Source organism: Ornithorhynchus anatinus, chromosome 2, assembly GCF_004115215.2.
Source record: "Ornithorhynchus anatinus isolate Pmale09 chromosome 2, mOrnAna1.pri.v4, whole genome shotgun sequence".
NCBI classification, from domain to species: Eukaryota; Metazoa; Chordata; class Mammalia; order Monotremata; family Ornithorhynchidae; genus Ornithorhynchus; species Ornithorhynchus anatinus.
Genome location: NC_041729.1, coordinates 21,498,740 through 21,517,759, shown reverse-complemented (window position 1 = coordinate 21,517,759; position 19,020 = coordinate 21,498,740). Strand labels below are relative to the sequence as shown.

At 44.6% G+C, this 19,020-nt stretch overlaps 1 protein-coding gene across 7 annotated transcripts in view; it reads left to right on the top strand.

The window, feature by feature from the left end:
* OSBP2 (oxysterol binding protein 2) overlaps nt 1-19,020 on the top strand; it is a 319,410-nt gene that overhangs the window by 107,989 nt on the left and 192,401 nt on the right. For 2 of the 7 annotated variants that reach the window (XM_029055275.2, XM_029055262.2), the window contains exons 2-3: nt 1,663-1,746; nt 14,882-14,955. The exons of 2 other annotated variants lie outside the window; for them this stretch is intronic. In XM_029055275.2, the coding sequence (XP_028911108.1) occupies nt 14,952-14,955 (4 nt within the window). In that variant the 5' untranslated portion in view covers nt 1,663-1,746; nt 14,882-14,951. The remainder of the gene's footprint in view (nt 1-1,662; nt 1,747-14,881; nt 14,956-19,020) is intronic. 3 more of the 7 variants (XM_029055237.2, XM_029055229.2, XM_029055266.2) reach the window with 2 other exon arrangements.

Below are 19,020 nucleotides of genomic sequence, written 5' to 3'. Positions count from 1 at the left end.
CACAGAGAAGTTAAGTGACTTGCCCACAGTCACACAGCTGACAAGTGGCAGAGCTGGGAGTCGAACCCATGACCTCTGACTCCGAGGCCCAGGCTCTTTCCACTGAGCCATGCTGATTCCCAAAAGGACCGGAAAGCACCCACGGGGTTTGAATCTCTGAAGAGATTTAATTGAAAGAAGCCTTTCGTCACAGAAGTAACCACAGAGCTAAGGCCGGCCCAAAATTCATTCAGTAGTATTTATTGAGCGCTTGCTATGTGCAGAACGCTGTACTAAGCACTTGGAATATACAGTTCGGCAATAGATAATAATAATGTTGGTATTTGTTAAGCCCTTACTATGTGCAGAGCACTGTTCTAAGCTGGGGTAGGTACAGGGCAATCAGGTTGTCCCATGTGAGGCTCACAGTCTTAATCCCCATTTTACAGATGAGGTAACTGAGGCACAGAGAAGTGAAGTGACTTGCCCATAGTCACACAGCTGACAAGTGGCAGAGTCGGGATTCGAACCCATGACCTCTGACTCCCAAGCCCGGGCTCTTTCCACTGAGCTTACAGCCTAGAAGAGGAGACTGACATTATTATAAGTAAATAAATTATGGATATATAGAATAAGTGCTATGGGGCTGGGTGGGAAAGTGATAGTGGTGAATAAAGGGAGCGAATGAGGGTGATGCTGTGAAGGGAGAGAAAAGAGGAAATGAAAGCTTAGTCAGGGAAGGCATCTTGGAGGAGATGTGCTTTCAATAAGGCTTTGAGGGTAGGGAGAGTAATTATCTGTCAGATATGAAAAGGGAGGATGTCCCAGGCCATAGGCAGGATGTGGACGAGAGGTCGTCGGCGAGATAGATGACAATGGACCAGGCCACGTTGCTTCAGTTCTGACAAAGAACGCTGATGTTGAGCAGAACCGACATCAGGCTTTGGATGGTTTCAAACTCCCAGCTACTTCAGAAGGCAAAGTGTATTAATGCCAAGACTCCCTTAAGCAGACAATGGAGGGCAAACTGGCTAGCTCTCTGGGCAATCCAACAAGTCTATTGGCCTGGAGAACAAAGTGAATGGTGGCTTAGCTTTTTGATGCAACAGCAGGTAGCCCAGAGGGTAGTAGTTATGTGCAGTGAACAGAAGAGATGGCCTCTCGGGGGTGGTATTTGTAGTCATCTAGAGATTGTCCACTAGGCATAATAATTGTGGTATTTGTTAAGTGTTTACTATGTACCAAGCACTGTTCTAAGAGGTGGGGTAGATACAAGATAATCAGGTTGTCCCATGAGGGGCTCACAGTCTTAATCCCTGTTTTACAAATAACTGAGGCACAGAGAAGTGAAGTGACTTGCCCAAGACCATACATCAGACAAGTCGTGGATACGGGATTAGAACCCATGACCTTCTGACTCCTATGCCTGTTCTTTACCCATTATGCCATGCTGCTGCATTCTAAGTGCCAGCGCTAAACAACCTTCCGTTTTCCTCCCACCACTTCTTTCCACCTTCCTTCTCGTTCTTTCAGACAGCCCTCCAAGGCACCTCCCCGTCACACCCCTGGAACCTCTGACGCCAGCAAAGGACGCGAAGGCCAAGCGTCTAATCCCCAAGCCAACGCTACCTTCTCCCGCCCGCACCTCGGTCCTGACTCGAGATTCTTTCTTTCTCTTTGCAGTGGAACCCAAAGCCTCTTCTGAGGACAGAGACACTGTACCCTGCTTGTTGAGCCCTCCTCTCCTGTCTGAGGCTTCACCCTCAGGTATCAGAGAAGAAGAGCTGCCGCCCTTTCCCCAGCCTCCTCCGGGCAGCCCCCAATCCGGCATTCACGCACCTCGGCACAGACGTAGGCAATGTCAGAACGCAGGGGTTGGGGGTGGGATGGGTCTTCCCTGTCCATACCCCCTCAACCTGAGTAGTTCTCTTCTGGCCCCTTCCCCCAGTTTGGGGAGGAGAGTCAGAAACATACGCTAACCCAAACACCACTTTTATGGAAGCTTTCTCCAGGGACCTCAAACACCTGGTTGATGTTCTCTAATCCATTTCTCATCCAAGGCCCAAAGGGAAAAAAATGTCCCTTAATGACAGAGCGTCAGGCAACCAAATCTGACCTGGTGACCTTGCATCTGTCCCCGCGTTTAGTACGGTATTTGGCCCACAGTAAGCGCAGCGTGGTTCAGTGGAAAGAGCACGGGCTTTGGAGTCAGAGGTCATGGGTTCGAATCCCAGCTCTGCCACTTGTCAGCTGTGTGACCGTGGGCATGTCACTTAACTTCTCCGTGCCTCAGTTACCTCATCTGTAAAATGGGGATTAAGACTGTGAGCCCCATGTGGGACAACCTGATTCCCCTGTGTCTACCCCAGCGCTTAGAACAGTGCTCTGCACATAGTAAGCACTTAACAAATACCAACATTATTATTAGTAGTAGTAGTAGACAGAGCACAGATGTGGGCAACAGGAAGTCTTGGGTTCTAATCCCAGTTCTGCCACTTGTCTGCTGTGTGACCTTGGGCAAGTCACTTCACTTCTCCATGCTCCAGTTACCTCATCTGTAAAATGGGGATTGAGACTGTGAGCCTCACATGGGACAGGGATGATGTCCAACCCTTGATTTGCTTTTTTCCAACCCAGTGCTTATTATGGTGCCTGCCACATAGTAAGCGCTTAACAAATATCATCATCACTGTTATTATTAATTACATCTACCGCAATTGTTGGCACCAAAACATTGCCCCCAAGCTCGTTGTGGGCAGGGAACGTGTCTGTTTATTGTTGTACTCTCCCAAGCGCTTAGTACTGTGGTCTGCACACAGTAAGCACTCAATAAATAAGAATGAATGAATGAATAGGGGAATGTAATTGGGGCCTCACACCACTAATCTCACCTCAAAGTTGGGGTTGGGACCGGAAGAGCAAGCTCTAACGGTCGTTCAAAATCCAGGAGGCAGTATTCCCAGAAACCACTCTTTGTGGAACTTGTCTCACTTTAAAGGGGTTACGATCTAGCAAGAGTAATAATGATGAAAGAATAAGAGAAGTACCAAAGACGTTAGTCATAGTGACAGGAAAAGCAGTATGAAATATTTCTGATGACAGGGCGGTGTATATTACAGTGTAAATCCCTTAGCTAAAATATCAACAAGGTGCTACCTAACAAATTCTAAAGTTAAAAACATTCTTATACTCTAAAAGATTCATTCCATCGTATTTATTGAGGGCTTACTGTGTGCAGAGCACTGTACTAAGTGCTTGGGAGAGTATACTACAACAATAAATGGACACATTTACTGCCCACACGAGAGATGTGGTGGTCACTCATCATCGGTTGAGGCTTTCGATAGCTGGAATCTAAAATCAGTTGTATTTTAGGATTAAGACCGTGAGCACCATGTGGGACAAGGACTGTGCCCAACCCGATTATCTTTTATCTCCCCCAGACCTTAGAACAGTGTCTGGCACATAGTAAGTGCCTAACAAATGCCATTATTATTATCTCATGGTTGGAGTTTGGACTGCATACGTCTTTGGAAACACTTATGCCTTCCCTGCATATGGGTGAGACAGCAATGGGAGGGTCGGAAGAGTTTAGAGAAAAATTAGCTGATGCTCACTATCCTCTGCTACCGTATTCATGGCTGCTGCCGCCGTCATTTCCTCAGCTGCTCCCTAGATGCTGTTTGTGGACAGGGAATGTGTCTACCAACTCTGTTATATTGTTATGTAGTAATCTCCCAAGTGTTTAGTACATTGCTCTGCACACAGTAAGCACTCAATAGATACGACTGATCAATTGATTGATATAGGCCATGTCCTGGGTATGATCTCCTGCCAGGCTTATGTCCAGGGAATACGCAGTGGCAGAGGTGGAAGTCACACGGTGGATCTGTTGGCAGAACGGGGGATGGGGAACAGCGTCGGCAGGTTGGGAAAGCAGCATGGTTTAATGGATAGAGCAGGGGCCTGGGATGGGGCAGTTCTAGGGTCCAATCCTGGCTCCACCACTTGTTTGCTGGGTGACCTTGGACAAGTCACTCACCTTCACCAGACCTTCGTTTTTTCATCTGCAAAATGGAGTTTTAATACCCAATCTCCCTCCTACTTCGACTGTGAGCCCCATGTGGTACAAGGATGCTGTCCAACCTGATTCTCATGTGTCAGACTTAGCATTTAGTGTAATGCCTGGCACATGGGAAATACTTAACAAATATCACAGTCATTGTCACTGTTAATATTGGCTACGTTAATCATGATCTGCTGCTACTACCAGATCCCCTGAACTGAAGGAGTCTTGGCTGAATAATTCCGTGAGTGGGTGCTTTTGTGTGTTTCCACTCCCTCTCCCATTCTTCTTGCCTTTTACTATCTCTGTATGTTTGTGCCTCTTTGTGACTCAATCTGTGCATCGCACTGCATCTTTTTTTTTCCTTCCCCCGTTCTTGAAACATTGTACTCACTTCCTGGAAACTTCCATCCCTCTGTAAGCATGAGAATGTGTCGTCCCTACAGCTAACAGTTGTCAGAGAAATTTATTTGTAGGAGTGATGGCCCTATTGTTGTTTTCATTGTCATTCATTCAATTGTATTTATTGAGCACTTTGCAAAGCACTGTATTAAGCACTTGGAAGAGTACGAAACAGCAATAGACACATTCCCTGCCCTCAACAAGCTTAGAGTGATCAGGCATGGTGAAGGAAGCTGTAAATTAGGCCTGGAATGAGTGACTCTTGGATTCATGTGATAGAGATGGGTTTCCTATTCACTGTTTCATCCTTTAATGCCCCAGTGCCTTTCCTTTGGAAAATAGGCTGTTGAATTTGAAGTATCCCCTCTTGGGAGTTAGGATGTTTTCATTTTCGCTAGGCTCTTGGGTGAGGGAGTCTTTCCTCAATAGAACGGCAGTGAAAAATGATCTTCTCTCTCCTCAACTCTCTCTTGAAAACCCTGAAAGAGGAAGATTTTTCCAAAAGGAATCTAGGGCAGCCTAATAGGACTTGGGGAGCTCAGCCACATTTTAAATCTCCATTTGAAGAGGAAGTGGCCACAGGTGGTTCTTGCTGAGATGCTTTACCCTTCAACCTAGGCTTTGCAAGTTGCCCCATGGGAGATGACCAGCTGCCGGGACCGATTGTCGCCTGGTCATCGTGACTCTTGACGGTGTGGGATCCTCATGTTTTGTGATGGTAGTCTGGGCTCCTAGGCTGGGGGTGCAGTGGGCAGGTTTGCCGGGGAGTCTTTGACCATCTGAGGTACAGCTAGATAGGGCCAGCCTCAGGCAGTCTGCGAAGGATGCGGCTGCCTCAGGGTGCCAACTCAGAGGATGGGAGTAAGGGCAGAATTGTGGTAGCGGTTCAGAGTGTAAAGGTGCCCGGCCTGAGCCGGAAGCAGTGTGGGTTTTAACGGGGATTTAGGAGAGATCTGCAATGGCTCTGAAGCAAACGGGGCATGACATTGTGATGGTAGGCCAATGATTGGCATGCTGTGAAACGTCGCACGCCCATGTCTCCCTACACAATGCATTGTGCGCCGGGCAATGTAACATGACATCTTCTTACCAAAAGGGAGGGGTTAGCATTTTCCCCTGGCCAAATATCTGAGGCCAGCCTTGCTGCCAGGGCCAAACTGCAGAATGATTCACCTCCTCACATGCTCAGATATATATATATATATGTATATGTTTATATAAAAAATTAAGCACATAAACCAATCAGTCATATTTACTGAGGGCCTACTGTTTGCAGAGCACTGTACTAAGCTCTTGGGAGAGAAGCAATGTCGCTTAGTGGCAAGAGCATGGGCTTGGGAGTCAGAGGACATGGGTTGTAATCCCGGCTCCACCACTTGTCTGTTGTGTGTCCTTGGGCAAGCCATTAACTTCTCTGTGCCTCAGTTACCTCATCTGTAAAATAGGGATAAAGACTGTGAGTGCCACATGGGACAACTCAATTACCTTGTATCTGCCCCTGCTTAGATCAGTGCTTGGCACATAGTAAGCACTTAACAAATACCATAATAATAATAATTATTATTATTAGAGTATAACAGATTTGGGACATGCTTTTTCTGCCCACAATTGAGCTTACAGTCTAGAGGAGAATTAGATAATATAAATAAATTATCAATATGTACATAAGTGTTGTGGGACTTGGGAGTCAGAGGTCATGGGTTTGAATCCCGGCTCTGCCACTTGTCAGGTGTGTGACTGTGGGCAAGTCACTTCTCTGAGCCTCAGTTACCTCATCTTTAAAATGAGGATCAAGACTGTGAGCCTCACAAGGGACACCCTCATTACCTTGTATCTACCCCAGTGCTTAGAACAGTGCTCTGCACATAGTAAGCGCTTAACAAATACCAACATTATTAAATCAGGGTGACCTAGAAGGGAGTGGGAAAAGAGGCAGTGAGGGCTTAGTCAGGGAAGCCCTCTTGGAGGCCTCAGGCAAAACACCGTACTGACTTGGGAAAGGAATACATGAATGAGGTATAAACACAGTTCCTGACCCTCCAAGGACCTCCTAAGCTAAGAAGTATTCATTCATTCATTCAGTCGTATCTATTGAGCGCTTATTGTGTGCAGAACACTGTATTAAGCTCTTGGAAAGCACAATACGGCAATAAAGAGAGACAATCCCTGACTACAGCAGGCTTACAGTCTATTCTCTGCAGACAGTAGACACTCAATAAGTGCTGCTGGTACTGCTGAGGGAACTCTAAACTCCGTGGTGGTAGCTTTCTTGAATGTTTTTTGTGGAACAGCCCCCATCCAGCTTTTGAAGATCTTACTTTAGGGGTGACTAAGGGACATACACTTGTCATAGCCCATAGATTCTTGGTCTCTTCTGCTGCTTCCATAAAATAGGAAGCAGGTAGCAGTTTATTTCTGTCCCACCTACATCCGTCCACTCCAATTCCATTTCACACGAAGCCGCCCAGTGGTGACTAGCTACCAGCTAATAATCACTTTTACCCATTTCAGTCAAATTGAAATGGGCTACTTGCCTGATTCTCTTTGACAGATGCAAAGGAGGACTTGAAATGGAGCTTGCAGTTTGAGGGCTTGCAGAAGTCCTTTTTCAACACACCTCCCTTCATAAAAAATTAGATAATAGCTGTAGAAGAACGGGCTGGGGTCAGGAACAGTGCTAATTAAAAAGTTAACACTGGTGGCTTTTGACCTTTTTACTGTAGACTAGCTTCTCAGGAGAAGACATTAATAATAATGTTGGTATATGTTAAGTGCTTACTATGTGCAGAGCACTGTTCTAATGCAGAGCATTGTTCTAAGCACTGGGATAGATACAGAGAAGCAGCATGCCTCAGTGGAAAGAGCACGGGCTTGGGAGTCAGAGGTCATGGGTTCAAATCCCGGCTCTGCCACTTAGCTGTGTGACTGTGGGCAAGTCACTTAACTTCTCTGTGCCTCAGTTACCTCATCTGTAAAATGGGATTAAAACTGTAAGCCCCACGTGGGACAACCTGATCACCCTGTATCTCCCCCAGCGCTTAGAACAGTGCTCTTCCCATAGTAAGCGCTTAACAAATACCAACATAATTATTATTATTACAGGGTAATCAGGGTGTCCCACGTGAGGCTCACAGTTTTTCCCCATTTTACAGATGAGATAACTCAGGCACAGAGAAGTTAAGTGACGTGCCCACAGTCACACAGCTGACAAGTGGCAGAGCCGGGATTTGAACCCATGATGTCGACTTCCAAGCCCGGGCTCTTTCCACTGAGCTGCACTGCTTCTCTTGACATTACTCTCAAAGACATTACTTTGAAAGTGGTTGGCAGATCTACACGAACCTCTTTAAAGAAAAAAAGCTTGGCACTTACCCATTTGTTTTCTACTGGAATATTTGCTTTCAAGCTCAGGGATTCCTTTTTTTGAAGAGAAATGAAACCCAGTGCCAAGAAGATAAAAATCCAATTGACTTTTTTTCCCCATTGTATAGCAATGAAAGTGTAAATTGCTGATGAATGCACTATCTTACAAAGAGTTGCAATCATTTAATTTAGTTTAAACAGCAATTTGGTGGAGACAGACGCCTGAGCCTCAGTCATTCACGTCCTCTGCACTTAGAGGATAAAAACAACGCTGTCCAAGAAATCATGAGACTTCACTACCGTTCAAGAAGCCATGGGATTGGGAGGGAGAGGACCTGAGGGATCAAGACACTACATTTATTATGAGAGAGAGAGGACATTAGCTCCCTTACAATATCAAGCCAAAAGATTAATCAGACTGACGATCATCTTCTCTGGTTCAAGATAATAATAGTATTTGAAGTATGTGTTAAGTAATAATAATGATAAATAATTATGGGATTTGTTAAGCATTTACTATGTGCCAAGCACTGTTCTAAGTGCTGGAGTAGATACAAGGTAATCAGGTTGTCCCACATGGGGCTCACAGTCTTAATCCCCATTTTACAGATGAGGGAACTGAGGCACAGAGAAGTTAGTGATTTGTCCAAAGTCACACAGCAGACAAGTGGCAGAGCTGGGATTAGAACCTACGACCTCTGACTCCCAAATCCGTGCTCTTTCCACTAAGCCGCGCTGCTTCTCTAGATAAGACCCCACGTCCTCTGACTCCCAATCCCATGCACTTTGTACTAAACCACGCTGCTTCCCTACTTACTAAGTGCCAAGTGCTTACTATGTGCCAATCACTGTAACTAAGCACTGGGCTAGATACAATGCAATCAACCCAGACAATCTCAGTCCCACATGGAAGAACAGGTGTTGACCACTCATTTTACAGAAGAGGAAATGGAAAGACAGAGAAGTTAAATATCTTGCCCGCATCTCCTCCGAGAGGCCTTTCCCGATTAAGCCCTCTTTTCCTCAACTTCATCTCCCTTCTGCATCATCTATGCACTAGGATCTGTGCTCTTTGGACATTTGGCAATCACCTCAGTCCCACAACACTTAGGTATACATCTATAAATTATTTATTATAATGTCTCTCCCCCTCCAAGCTGTAGACTGCTTGTGAGCAGGTACTGTGCATACCAACATGGCTGTATTGTTCTCTCCCAAGTGCTTAGTACAGTATAGTAAGCGCTCAATAAATACTATTGATTGATTGCCCAAAGTCATACCGCAGGCAAGTGGCAGAGGCCGGATTAGAAGCCAGGTCAGACTCCTGGTCATGGAGTATCTGATTCCCACTTGTAAACTCTTTCCCAACACTTAGTACAGTGCTCTGCATGCAGTAAGTGCTTAATAAATACCGTTACTACTACTGATAATAATAATAATGGTATTTGTTAAGCGCTTACTCTGTGCGAAACACTGTATTACTACTACTATGCAGTTGTAGAAAAACAGCATGACCTAGTGGATAAAGCAAGGGCCTGGAAATCAGAAGGACCTGAGTTCTAATCCTGGCTCTGCCACTTGTCTGCTCTGTGACCTTAGGCTAGTCACATCCCTACTCTGGGCCTCAATTACCTCATCCATAAAATGGGGATTAAGACTGTGAGGGACTGTGTCCCACCTGATTAACTTGATCTTACTAACGTGTTTAGGACAGTGGTTGACACACAATAAGCGCTTAACAAATACCATCATTATTATTTATACATTATTACTTCTCAACCTTTTAGAGCATCCATGGGCACCACCCACCCTTCTGAAGCCAGAGGCCTGTGGGAGCTGGGGGAGGAGAAGGTGTTCTTACAATGGCTCCTCATGAATGATGAGGGTCCCCGTTTCAGAGTCCTGCCATTTTCAATTTCATTGACAGGGGACTTGATGCCATCATCAGGAGCATTTATTGCATGCGTTGCTATAGACCGAGCACTGTGCTAAGGCTTGGGAACATTCAGAAGTAAAAGATAAACTTTACAATCAAAGGGCTTCCCTTCTAATGGAGGAGGCAAGCAGACACGGACTGTCAAACGTATAATCAGTAGAAGTAAAATAATAGGTAAAACTGGTAAAAATATACGTAGGCAATTAATAGGCATATTCATGATGGTTCTGTGGGTCCGAAGGCTGTTTAGGAAGTTCCGTGTGTAGTCATGTTTTCGGGGGGCTATTTATTTTGATTACTCTGTACATACTTTTCTCCATTAGAGGGTAAGCTCTTTGTCTTATCGGGTCTTATGCTGTCAAGTCGTCGCTGACCCACAACGACTCCACAGACACATCTCTTCCAGTTTGCCCCAACTCCATCTGCAGTTGTTCTGGTAGTGTATTCATTGAGTTTTCTTGGTCAAAATCTAGAAGCCATTGCCTTGTTCCACGCGGTAAACTTAAGTGTCCTCCCTCGATTCTCTCCCATGTTGCCGCTGCCCAGCACGGGCGAGTTTTGATTTGTAGCAGATTGTCTTCCACTTGTTAGCCCCGGCCCAAGCTAGGAATGGAATGAGTACACCTCTGCTTGACTCTCCCTTCCTTAGCCGAGAGGTGTGACCCTGAGAGGGGAACCTCTTTTGTAGACAAGGAATATGTCACTTGCTTGTTTTGTATTTCCCAAGGGCTGAGGTCAGTGCATTCCACCTTGTGGGTGCTCAATAACATTTTCTATTACTACTGAAGTGAAAGATGGGAGCCTGCTGAATTCTTGGGGCCCATCACAGGAGCTACCAAAACTAAGATCCGGGTTAGGAGCTACTGTCTGTCGTAGAGGCCGCAAATACGTTTCTCCATGGAAAGAAAGACTTTCTCTAGGCCTCCCAACAAGAGGCATAGACCTATGAGTTACTAGTTTCTACATACCAGTAACTCAAATAGCTTTTTGTAGGAATTTGGTCGGTTAATCTCCTTGTATAAGACTGATCTCATTTTAGAGGAAAACGCAGCTAACTCATCAGATCAAGCTCACAAAAAGAAACTAGCAACAAATCAATCAGTTGTATTTATTGGACACTTATTATGCGCAGTGCACTGTACTAAGTCCTTGAGAGAGTACAGCGCAACAGCATTAGTAGGTGTGCTCCCTGCCATAATGAGCTTACAGTCTAGAGGGGGAGACCTGGAGGATTTAACAAGAAAAAGGAAGCTGTGAAACACAGCGCAGTTCAATTGCAAAAGCAATCCATTCCACCCCGCAGGGCTGCTTTTAGAGTTTCCTCTATTTTTTATGCTCTCAAAGTAAGGGAATGAATACATTTCTAGAGAACTTGAAGAAAATAGTAGTGAAAATCATTTTGATTAAGAGGTCTCCCTGTCTATATATTTGGGAGATGCTGACTGCACGAATAACATGTTGTCCCTGTATTGTGTTTCTCATTATAAATAGCTCTCCATGCCGTGGATCCTGGGCACCACACTAAGTACAGGGCTTTGTACAGAATGAGCTGTCAATAAGCACCATTGATTAATAAGTAGAACTAAACTACACTAATGATTAACCCCTCAAAGTGGGTTGGTAATGGGGCTGTGAAGGGAGAGGGTTTGGTGTTAGCAGTCAGTGCCTTTGGTTTAGGCTGGAGGGGATAGCTCTAGTTGCTGAAATTGAGAGCTAATTCTTTACTAGTTTTCCTAGACTCACTGGGCATGTGCTTCAGTATCCCTGTACAGAAAAAATATTGTTTATTGAAAGTAGTTTTCTGAAATCCTCTGGTTCAAAATTACGGTACAAATATGAAGTGTGGTGGCTACTGTCCTTGTTGATAAGTGAATGAAGGAAGATAGGAGAAAGTGAGTGTCCAATAGTTTGGATAGGTTTGCCCTCGTCCCCTGGCCTCTGGATATTTGGCAAAGTTTCATTAAAGGTAAAATGTAATCGGTAATCGTAAGTGAGACGCAGGAAGTCAAAGCATTATATTTCAGAAGATATTTTGAATCGCTCTTGGAAGTGAACTAGAAGTCTGAGGTCGCAGTGCTGTATACATGGTTTAGTTCATGCACTGACTGAAGGTCCTTGAGAGGGCAGAGTGACTCTGAGCAAGCCATACTACAGAACCTAAACTGGAAGTAGCAAAGATGAGCAACCCTGTGGCCAAGGCAACATTACACAGTAGAGAATGGGACACCCAGCTGCTTCCTGAAAATCCAGTTCTTCCTAGGCTGCCTGGCCTAGAAGAGGCAGCATGGCCTAGTGGATAATTATAGAGCACGGGCTTGGAAGTCAGAAGGTCGTGAGTTCTAATCCAGGCTCCTCCACCTGTCTGCTGTGTGACCTTGGCCAAGTCACTCACTTCTCTGTGCCTCAGTTCCCTCATCTGTAAAATTGGGGTTAAGACTGTGAGCCCTGTATGGGGCAGGGACTTTGTCCAACCCAATTACCTCGTATCTACCCCAGCTCTTAGAACAGTGCCAGGTTCATAGTAAGTGCTTAACACATACCATTATGATTATTACTATTATTATTATTATAGATTATTGGGCCTTGGTTTGGGCAACAAAGAAGCATTCATTCAATCATATTCATTGAACATTTATTTTGTGTAAAGCACTGTACTAAGCACTTGGGAGAGTACAATACAACAATAAATAGACACAGTCCCTGCCCACGAGTGTACATTCTACAGGACGAACTTACAGTCTAGAGGGCAGTGTGGTTTAGTGGAGAAAACATGGGCCTGGGAGTCAAAGGACCTGGGTCCTATTCCTAACCCTGCCACCGGCCTGCTATGTAACCTTGGGAAAGTCACTGAACTTCTCCGTGTCTCAGTTTTGTCAACTGTAGAATGGGGATCAACACCTGTTCTCTCTCCCTCTTAGGCTGTGGGCCCCTTGTAGGACAGGGACTGTGTCAGGTATGATTAACTTGTATCTACCCCAGCACTTAAAACGGTGCTCGACTGTGGCCAGGCTCTGAGCTGTGCAGGCTCCTTAACGGCAGTGGTGACACTGCTACAGATATACATTAAGTGTGCGTTCTCATTGGCAGCCCATGGCAACCACCAAGAGTATGTGACCTCCCACCTATGGGGGGAAGAGACTGCCAGAGTTTGGCATGGACTTCCTTTCAGGTCCCAACTGGACCCTGGCAGGACTGGGACTCTGATCTTTTAGAGCTTGGCTTTGGTCTTGGACCATGGCCAGTTTAGGCCACCAAAATCCACTCCAAAAATAAAATAAAATATCCTTCTTTCCTAGTGTACTCCAGATTCTTCTGGCAGTGAACCAGGCCCCCTCTCCCGCAAGGGATATGGAGCAGGGTCCCTCTTTGGGTGTCCCTCTCTTGGTAGCAATATGTTATTGGATGGAATGATGGAGGTGTTGGGGCGGAGGATGCTTTTCCAAGCTCAGTTTCTCTGAAATTCCCATTCCACATAGGATTTAGGTTTATCCATTGGGAGCTCCACCAGTGAGCCGAGATGTACTCTTCAGGAACTCCTCGATTGGGAACATTCTTGAGAGAGTGAGGACTCCCCTGTTTCCTCAGTTTTCCCACAGCATTTATGTGCATAGCCATGATTTATTTATATTGTTTATATTAATGTCTGTCTCCCCATCATTGAGGGCAAGGAAAGTTTCTACCAACTCTATGTTGTACTCTCCCAAGGGCTTGGGGGAGTGCTCTGTACATAGTAAGGGCTCGATGAGTATGATTGATTGATGGATTGATTGATCATGATCCCCTGTAACTCCCTGGACTCCGAGGCAGCCACAGTCGTTGACCCAGCATAATTCTGCCCTGCTTCCCCTGGGTTTTGACACCCAGCTGTCTCACCGGATTAATTTTAGCTTGTTGACACCTCCCCCTAAATGGAGCAGCCTAATACTTTGATCCCTTGCTTGGAGAAAACATTTGACCCTCAAAACCAGAGTAGCATTGGTTGCAAATACAGATATTGTTGCTGCAACATGAGCCCCATGTGGGTCAGGGAATGGGTCCAACATGATTAGCTTATATCTCCCCAGCACTTAGAGTAGTGCTTGACACATAGTAAGTGCTTAACAAATGCTGTCATACTCCAATAGATGAAAATGCCTCAAGTACGTTTCGGCATTCCAGGTGAACAGCAGATTTGTTTCTCTCCAACTTTCTCCAGATGTCAAGCCTCACGACATCCCTGGGGATTAGGGTCTTAATAGGATTCCCTTTTGGCAGGAGGAAACGAGCAACAGAGAGGACATGTGATTTACCCAAAGTTATACAGCACATCAGCTCCACTTGGTTTCCAAGTCTGTCTGTCCCACAAACCTGGTTGGGCAGGGGCCCTGAAAGAAGCAGCTTGGGCTAGTGGAAAGAGCACGGGCCTTGGAGTCAAAGGACTTGAGTTGGGACATGGACTATGTCCAGCCTGATTCGCTTGTATTTATCTCATTGCTTAGAACAGTGCTTGGCACATAGTAAGCACTTAACAAATACAGTTATGATTATTATTGAAAGTCTGGCCAGGCTCTGAGCTGTGCGGATTCCTTAATGGCAGAGGTGACACTGCTACAGTTATGAATTAAATGTGCATTCTCATGGGCAGCCCATGGCAACCTCCAAGGGTATGTGACCTCCCACCTGAAGGGTTCAGGGACTGCCAGAGTTTGGCATGGACTTCCTTTCAGGTCCCAGTTGGACCCTGGAGGGACTGGGACCCTGCTCTTTTAGAGGTTGTCTTCGGTCTTGGACCATGGCCAATTTAGGCCCCCCAAATCCACTCTAGATGGGAATCTCAAAGATGGTGATTAGGCTGATTTTTTTTAATTTTGAGGAGTCATTATGGTTCAACTCCTGGACATGCTCTGTCTCTGTCTCTCTTTTAAGGAAATGGTGAAAATTTTTTTTTCAAAAATCAGATATAAATTGAAGCACAATGCCTATCAAAGTGTACATGTGAAAAGCATGAAGGTTGGGAATTAAGAATTTCCCCAAACAGTAGGAGAAAAAGAAAGTATTTAGGAGGCACTTAAAAATTTTTCAGCTCTCATTGTAAATTTACATGACAGATATTACAGTTTGTGAATTATTTTTTTTTTCTTATCTGCCATCTGCAGTGTTGCTCACAGAAGACACTGGAGTTACAAAACCTTCAAATGCTTCCTGCAAACATTTACATGCAAGCCCATGGGTAAAGCATTGCAATTCTATTTTTTACCGAATACTATTTTAATGATTGAATTTAGTTATTGTATCTATTTATGAATCATTCTGAATCTGTTATTTCAGCCAGCAAGTAGTAATGAAAATTAGACTAATACAGTGTCTTCAACAAAATACTGAGCACTTTTCAGCTAATTATCATTGGCCGAAAATATGTTAGGCAGAGACAGATACTGATTGGCAACCAATTCAAATTTTTGTTTTCTTTTCTGTCTATTTTCTGTGTCTTTGTTTTCTTTCTTTAAAGAAAACTTTGCAGCTATTTTATAAGTGTACAAACATCAGATTCCTTCCAGATCAGCAAGAATCCAAAGAGTCTGTTACTTTGAAGTAACACTTTGAAGGGACCATTTATCTGAAAATAAAATGGCTTTTATAAATGTTTTAGATAATGCTACCCTGAATTTATACATGGGGAAACTGAGGCACAGAGAAGTTAACTAACTCTTCCCAATCATTTTCTATATCATGAGGGCACCTTTCAAGGTCTCGTGGATGTTCCCATGATGAGGCAGATAATCTTTGTGGTTTCCCGGGGATTGTTGAAGTTCATTACCCAAGGAAAGAAGGGAACAAAGCTAATAGAACTTGCTTTCTCTCTAAATAGAATCAGGCTGGGCTCTACTAGAAAGAATTGCTTAATTCAGAGTGACTGTCGAAGGCGTGAATTAATTTAGGGGTTCGTTAGTATTGGGTTGGGATGCGTTAACACCTGATAAGTATGGATTGAGAACTGAGCAACCGTTTTCCAAGTGAAACCTTGAGAAACAAGCAGGGCATACCTTGCGATCTGCCCACTTTTCCTCACCTCCCACCCCCTTCTGCATCACCCTGACATGCTCCCTTTACTCTTCCCCGCTCCTAGACCCATAGCACCTATGTAAATATCCGTCATTTTATTAATTTGTATTGATATCTCTCTCCCCCCCCATCTAAATTATAAACTAGTTGCAGGCAGGGAAAGTCACAGTTTATTGTTGTATTGTACTTTACATGTTTAGTACAGGGCTCCGCACATAGTAAGCACTCAATAAATGAAGGAAGGAAGGAAGGAAGGAAGGAAGGAAGGAAGGAAGGAAGGAAGGAAGGAAGGAAGGAAGGAAGGAAGGAAGGAAGGAAGGAAGGAAGGAAATGAAAAAGCCAAGGCACCATCAGATTGAACATGCTACGGATTGGTAAAAGCTGGGTTACAATGGGGCCTTTATTAGTGTCATCCAGAAATAACAAGCAGATTTTTCATTGTTTAATAAATCTACCAGGAAGGGAAAAATCCATTTGCAAAGTGAGACTAGCCTTCCTGAGACCCATACGCATACACCGCCCACCCCCACAAATAATAACTAATAATAATTGTGGTATTTGTAAAGCACTTATTATGTGCCAAGCACTGTTCTAAGCACTGGGGTATATCCAGGATAATCAGGTTGTCCGACATGGGGTTCGCACTTTTAATCCCCATTTTCCAGATGAGGTAGCCGAGGCACAGAGAAGTTAAGTGACTCGCCCAAGGTCATACAGCAGGCGGGTGGTGGAGCCGGGATTAGAATCCACGTCCTCTGACTCCCAAGTCCGTGCTCTTTCCACTAAACCACGCCGCTTCACACACCCTCCCACAAACATACTCTCTCCCTCCCTTCATATTCAAAGATGATGCCACAGATAGTGAAGTTTGCCAGGGGGGGTGAAGGTGGCCAAGAAGGCTACGGTGAGACCAAACATCCTGATCACGTCGAGATCGAGTTTTGTTTCGCTGAGGTATTTGCTGTTTACAGCTCCTGAGGCTGTTTTCATTTTTGTCTGGGCTTCATGAGCCTCTCGAAGTTTCCGCAGAGAAAGAGCCACTCCTGTCGTGATTGCATCGCTGCAACCTGACCTGTCTGTCTGCCTCAGAGGCCTCCCAACTTTCAGGGCTGCATTTTCTGAGACTGATCGATCAATCAGTGGGATTTATTGAGTGCTCTCCACGTGCAGAACACTGTACTAATTTGTACTAAATGTAGACACGTTCCCTGATCTTTAAGGTATAAAGAGGCCTTCCCAGACTTGTATAAAACTTTCTTGAAGCATTTCCTAGACTCTGAGGGACCTTCTTTGTAGCTACAGAAACCTAGAGGGTAAACTTCCTCAGCTAATCTTTATCAGTGCTTTGCAGGTGAAAATGAAGGGCTCAAGAGTCCCAATTTTTGATTCAGAAGGAGCTAACCGGAGAGCTTATATTAGGAATTATTATCTCTGCCTATTTTGGATGATTTCGCTTAGTACACTGGCACATAGTAAGCACTTAACAAATACGATCATTATTATTATTATTATTATTATTATTACTCATTATAATGAGTGTTTTTTCTGAATTTTATCACCTCAAGCTACCAAGGTTTACTTTAATTTATTGAGCCAAGGTTTCAGCATGCTGCCTATGTAGGAAGGTTTTGCATGTATCATTGAGGCCAGAGAAAAATGCAGATGGACCAGAAGAGGTTAGGCATATGTACAGAAAAAACACAACTAGATTTCGCTCAATAGAGTGTAAAATGACCTAGCCTCCGTTCTTCCATTCTGCATGCTTCGACTTTGTGTTTCAGTTAAAGCTCTGTTGGGGAATTAGGGAATGTTCTTCCCACAAGATGGGACTCTAAATAGGACACAGTGTGAGGTTGGAAGAAATAGGTGTGCGTGGGTTTGTGGTAGCGACCGAGGTGGGCAAGCTAATTCACAGGTTTTACTTCACACAAAGTTCATCAGGAACATAATCTGTGCATTGTAGGTGAACAGAGTGCACTTTTCAAAGAGACTGTAGGAGAATTGGGAAAATAATGTGTTTCCCTCTCTTCAGTTGTAATTTCTAGAACTCTGTGGCTTTGTCTGAACCACAGATGATGACGGTTTCTTGATCCTTGAGGAAAAAAAACACTGATTTTTCATTCTGTTCATTCTTGAAGAGTCGGTTTTCGGGGTTGAACTTTGCAATGCAACCAGGACTGAAACATATGGCGGGCAACAAACTGCCAGCATATTTTTCTCTGACAGATTGTTAGCCAAAGGTGGAATACCGTGGGAGAAAATTGACAGTGATTAGGATATATAATCCATGGCCTTTGCAGCTACCAGATCCAACTAACATCCTCTCAACTAACCCTTGAAGCTATTCGCTTTTAACTAGCTTAGAGCCAAAACACCAACTGTCCAGCAGGTGTAGAAACCTGTCGAGAAGCACTGTGGCCTAGTGGAAAGAGCCTGGGTGTCGGAGGAGCTGGGTTCTAATTTTGGCTATGCAGCATGGAATAATGGATAAAGCCCAGGCTTAGGACTCAGAAGGTCATAGGTTCTAATCCTGGCTCTGCCACTTGTATGCTGTGTGACCTTGGGCAATTTACTTAACTACTCTGCGCTTCAGTTACCTCATCTGTAAAATGAAGATTGAGACTGTGAGCCCCATATGGGACAGCGACTGTGTCCAACCCAATTTGTATAGACCCCAGCGCTTAGTACAGTAAGCGCTTAATGAATGCCACAATTATTAGTAGTAGTAGTATTACCTGCTGTGTGTCCTTGAGCAAGTCATTCAGTTTCTCTATGCCCCAATTCCCTCATCTGCAAAATGGGAATTCAATACCTGTTCTGTTTCCTACGCAGACTGTGAGCCCCATGTGGGACCGGTTGATGGGGCAAGTCACTTAACTTCTCTGTGCCTCAGTTACCTCATCTGTAAAATGGGGATTGACTGTGAGCCTCACGTGGGACAACCTGATTACCCTGTATCTACCCCATCGCTCTGAACAGTGCTCTGCATATAGTAAGCGCTTAACAAATACCAACATTATTATTATTATTATCTTATATCTACCCCAGCACTTAGTAAAGTGCTTGGCACATAGTAAGTACTTAACAAATACCGCAGTTTTTTTTTTAATGGGCTAGAGGCTAGGTAGGGATGAACGGGTAATGTTTTTTAAGAGGCCCTCCTCAGCTCACCTCTCCATCAGGATATTCAGATTAGTTGAAGATGTGGAAAATACCCAGACAGTCCTAGATG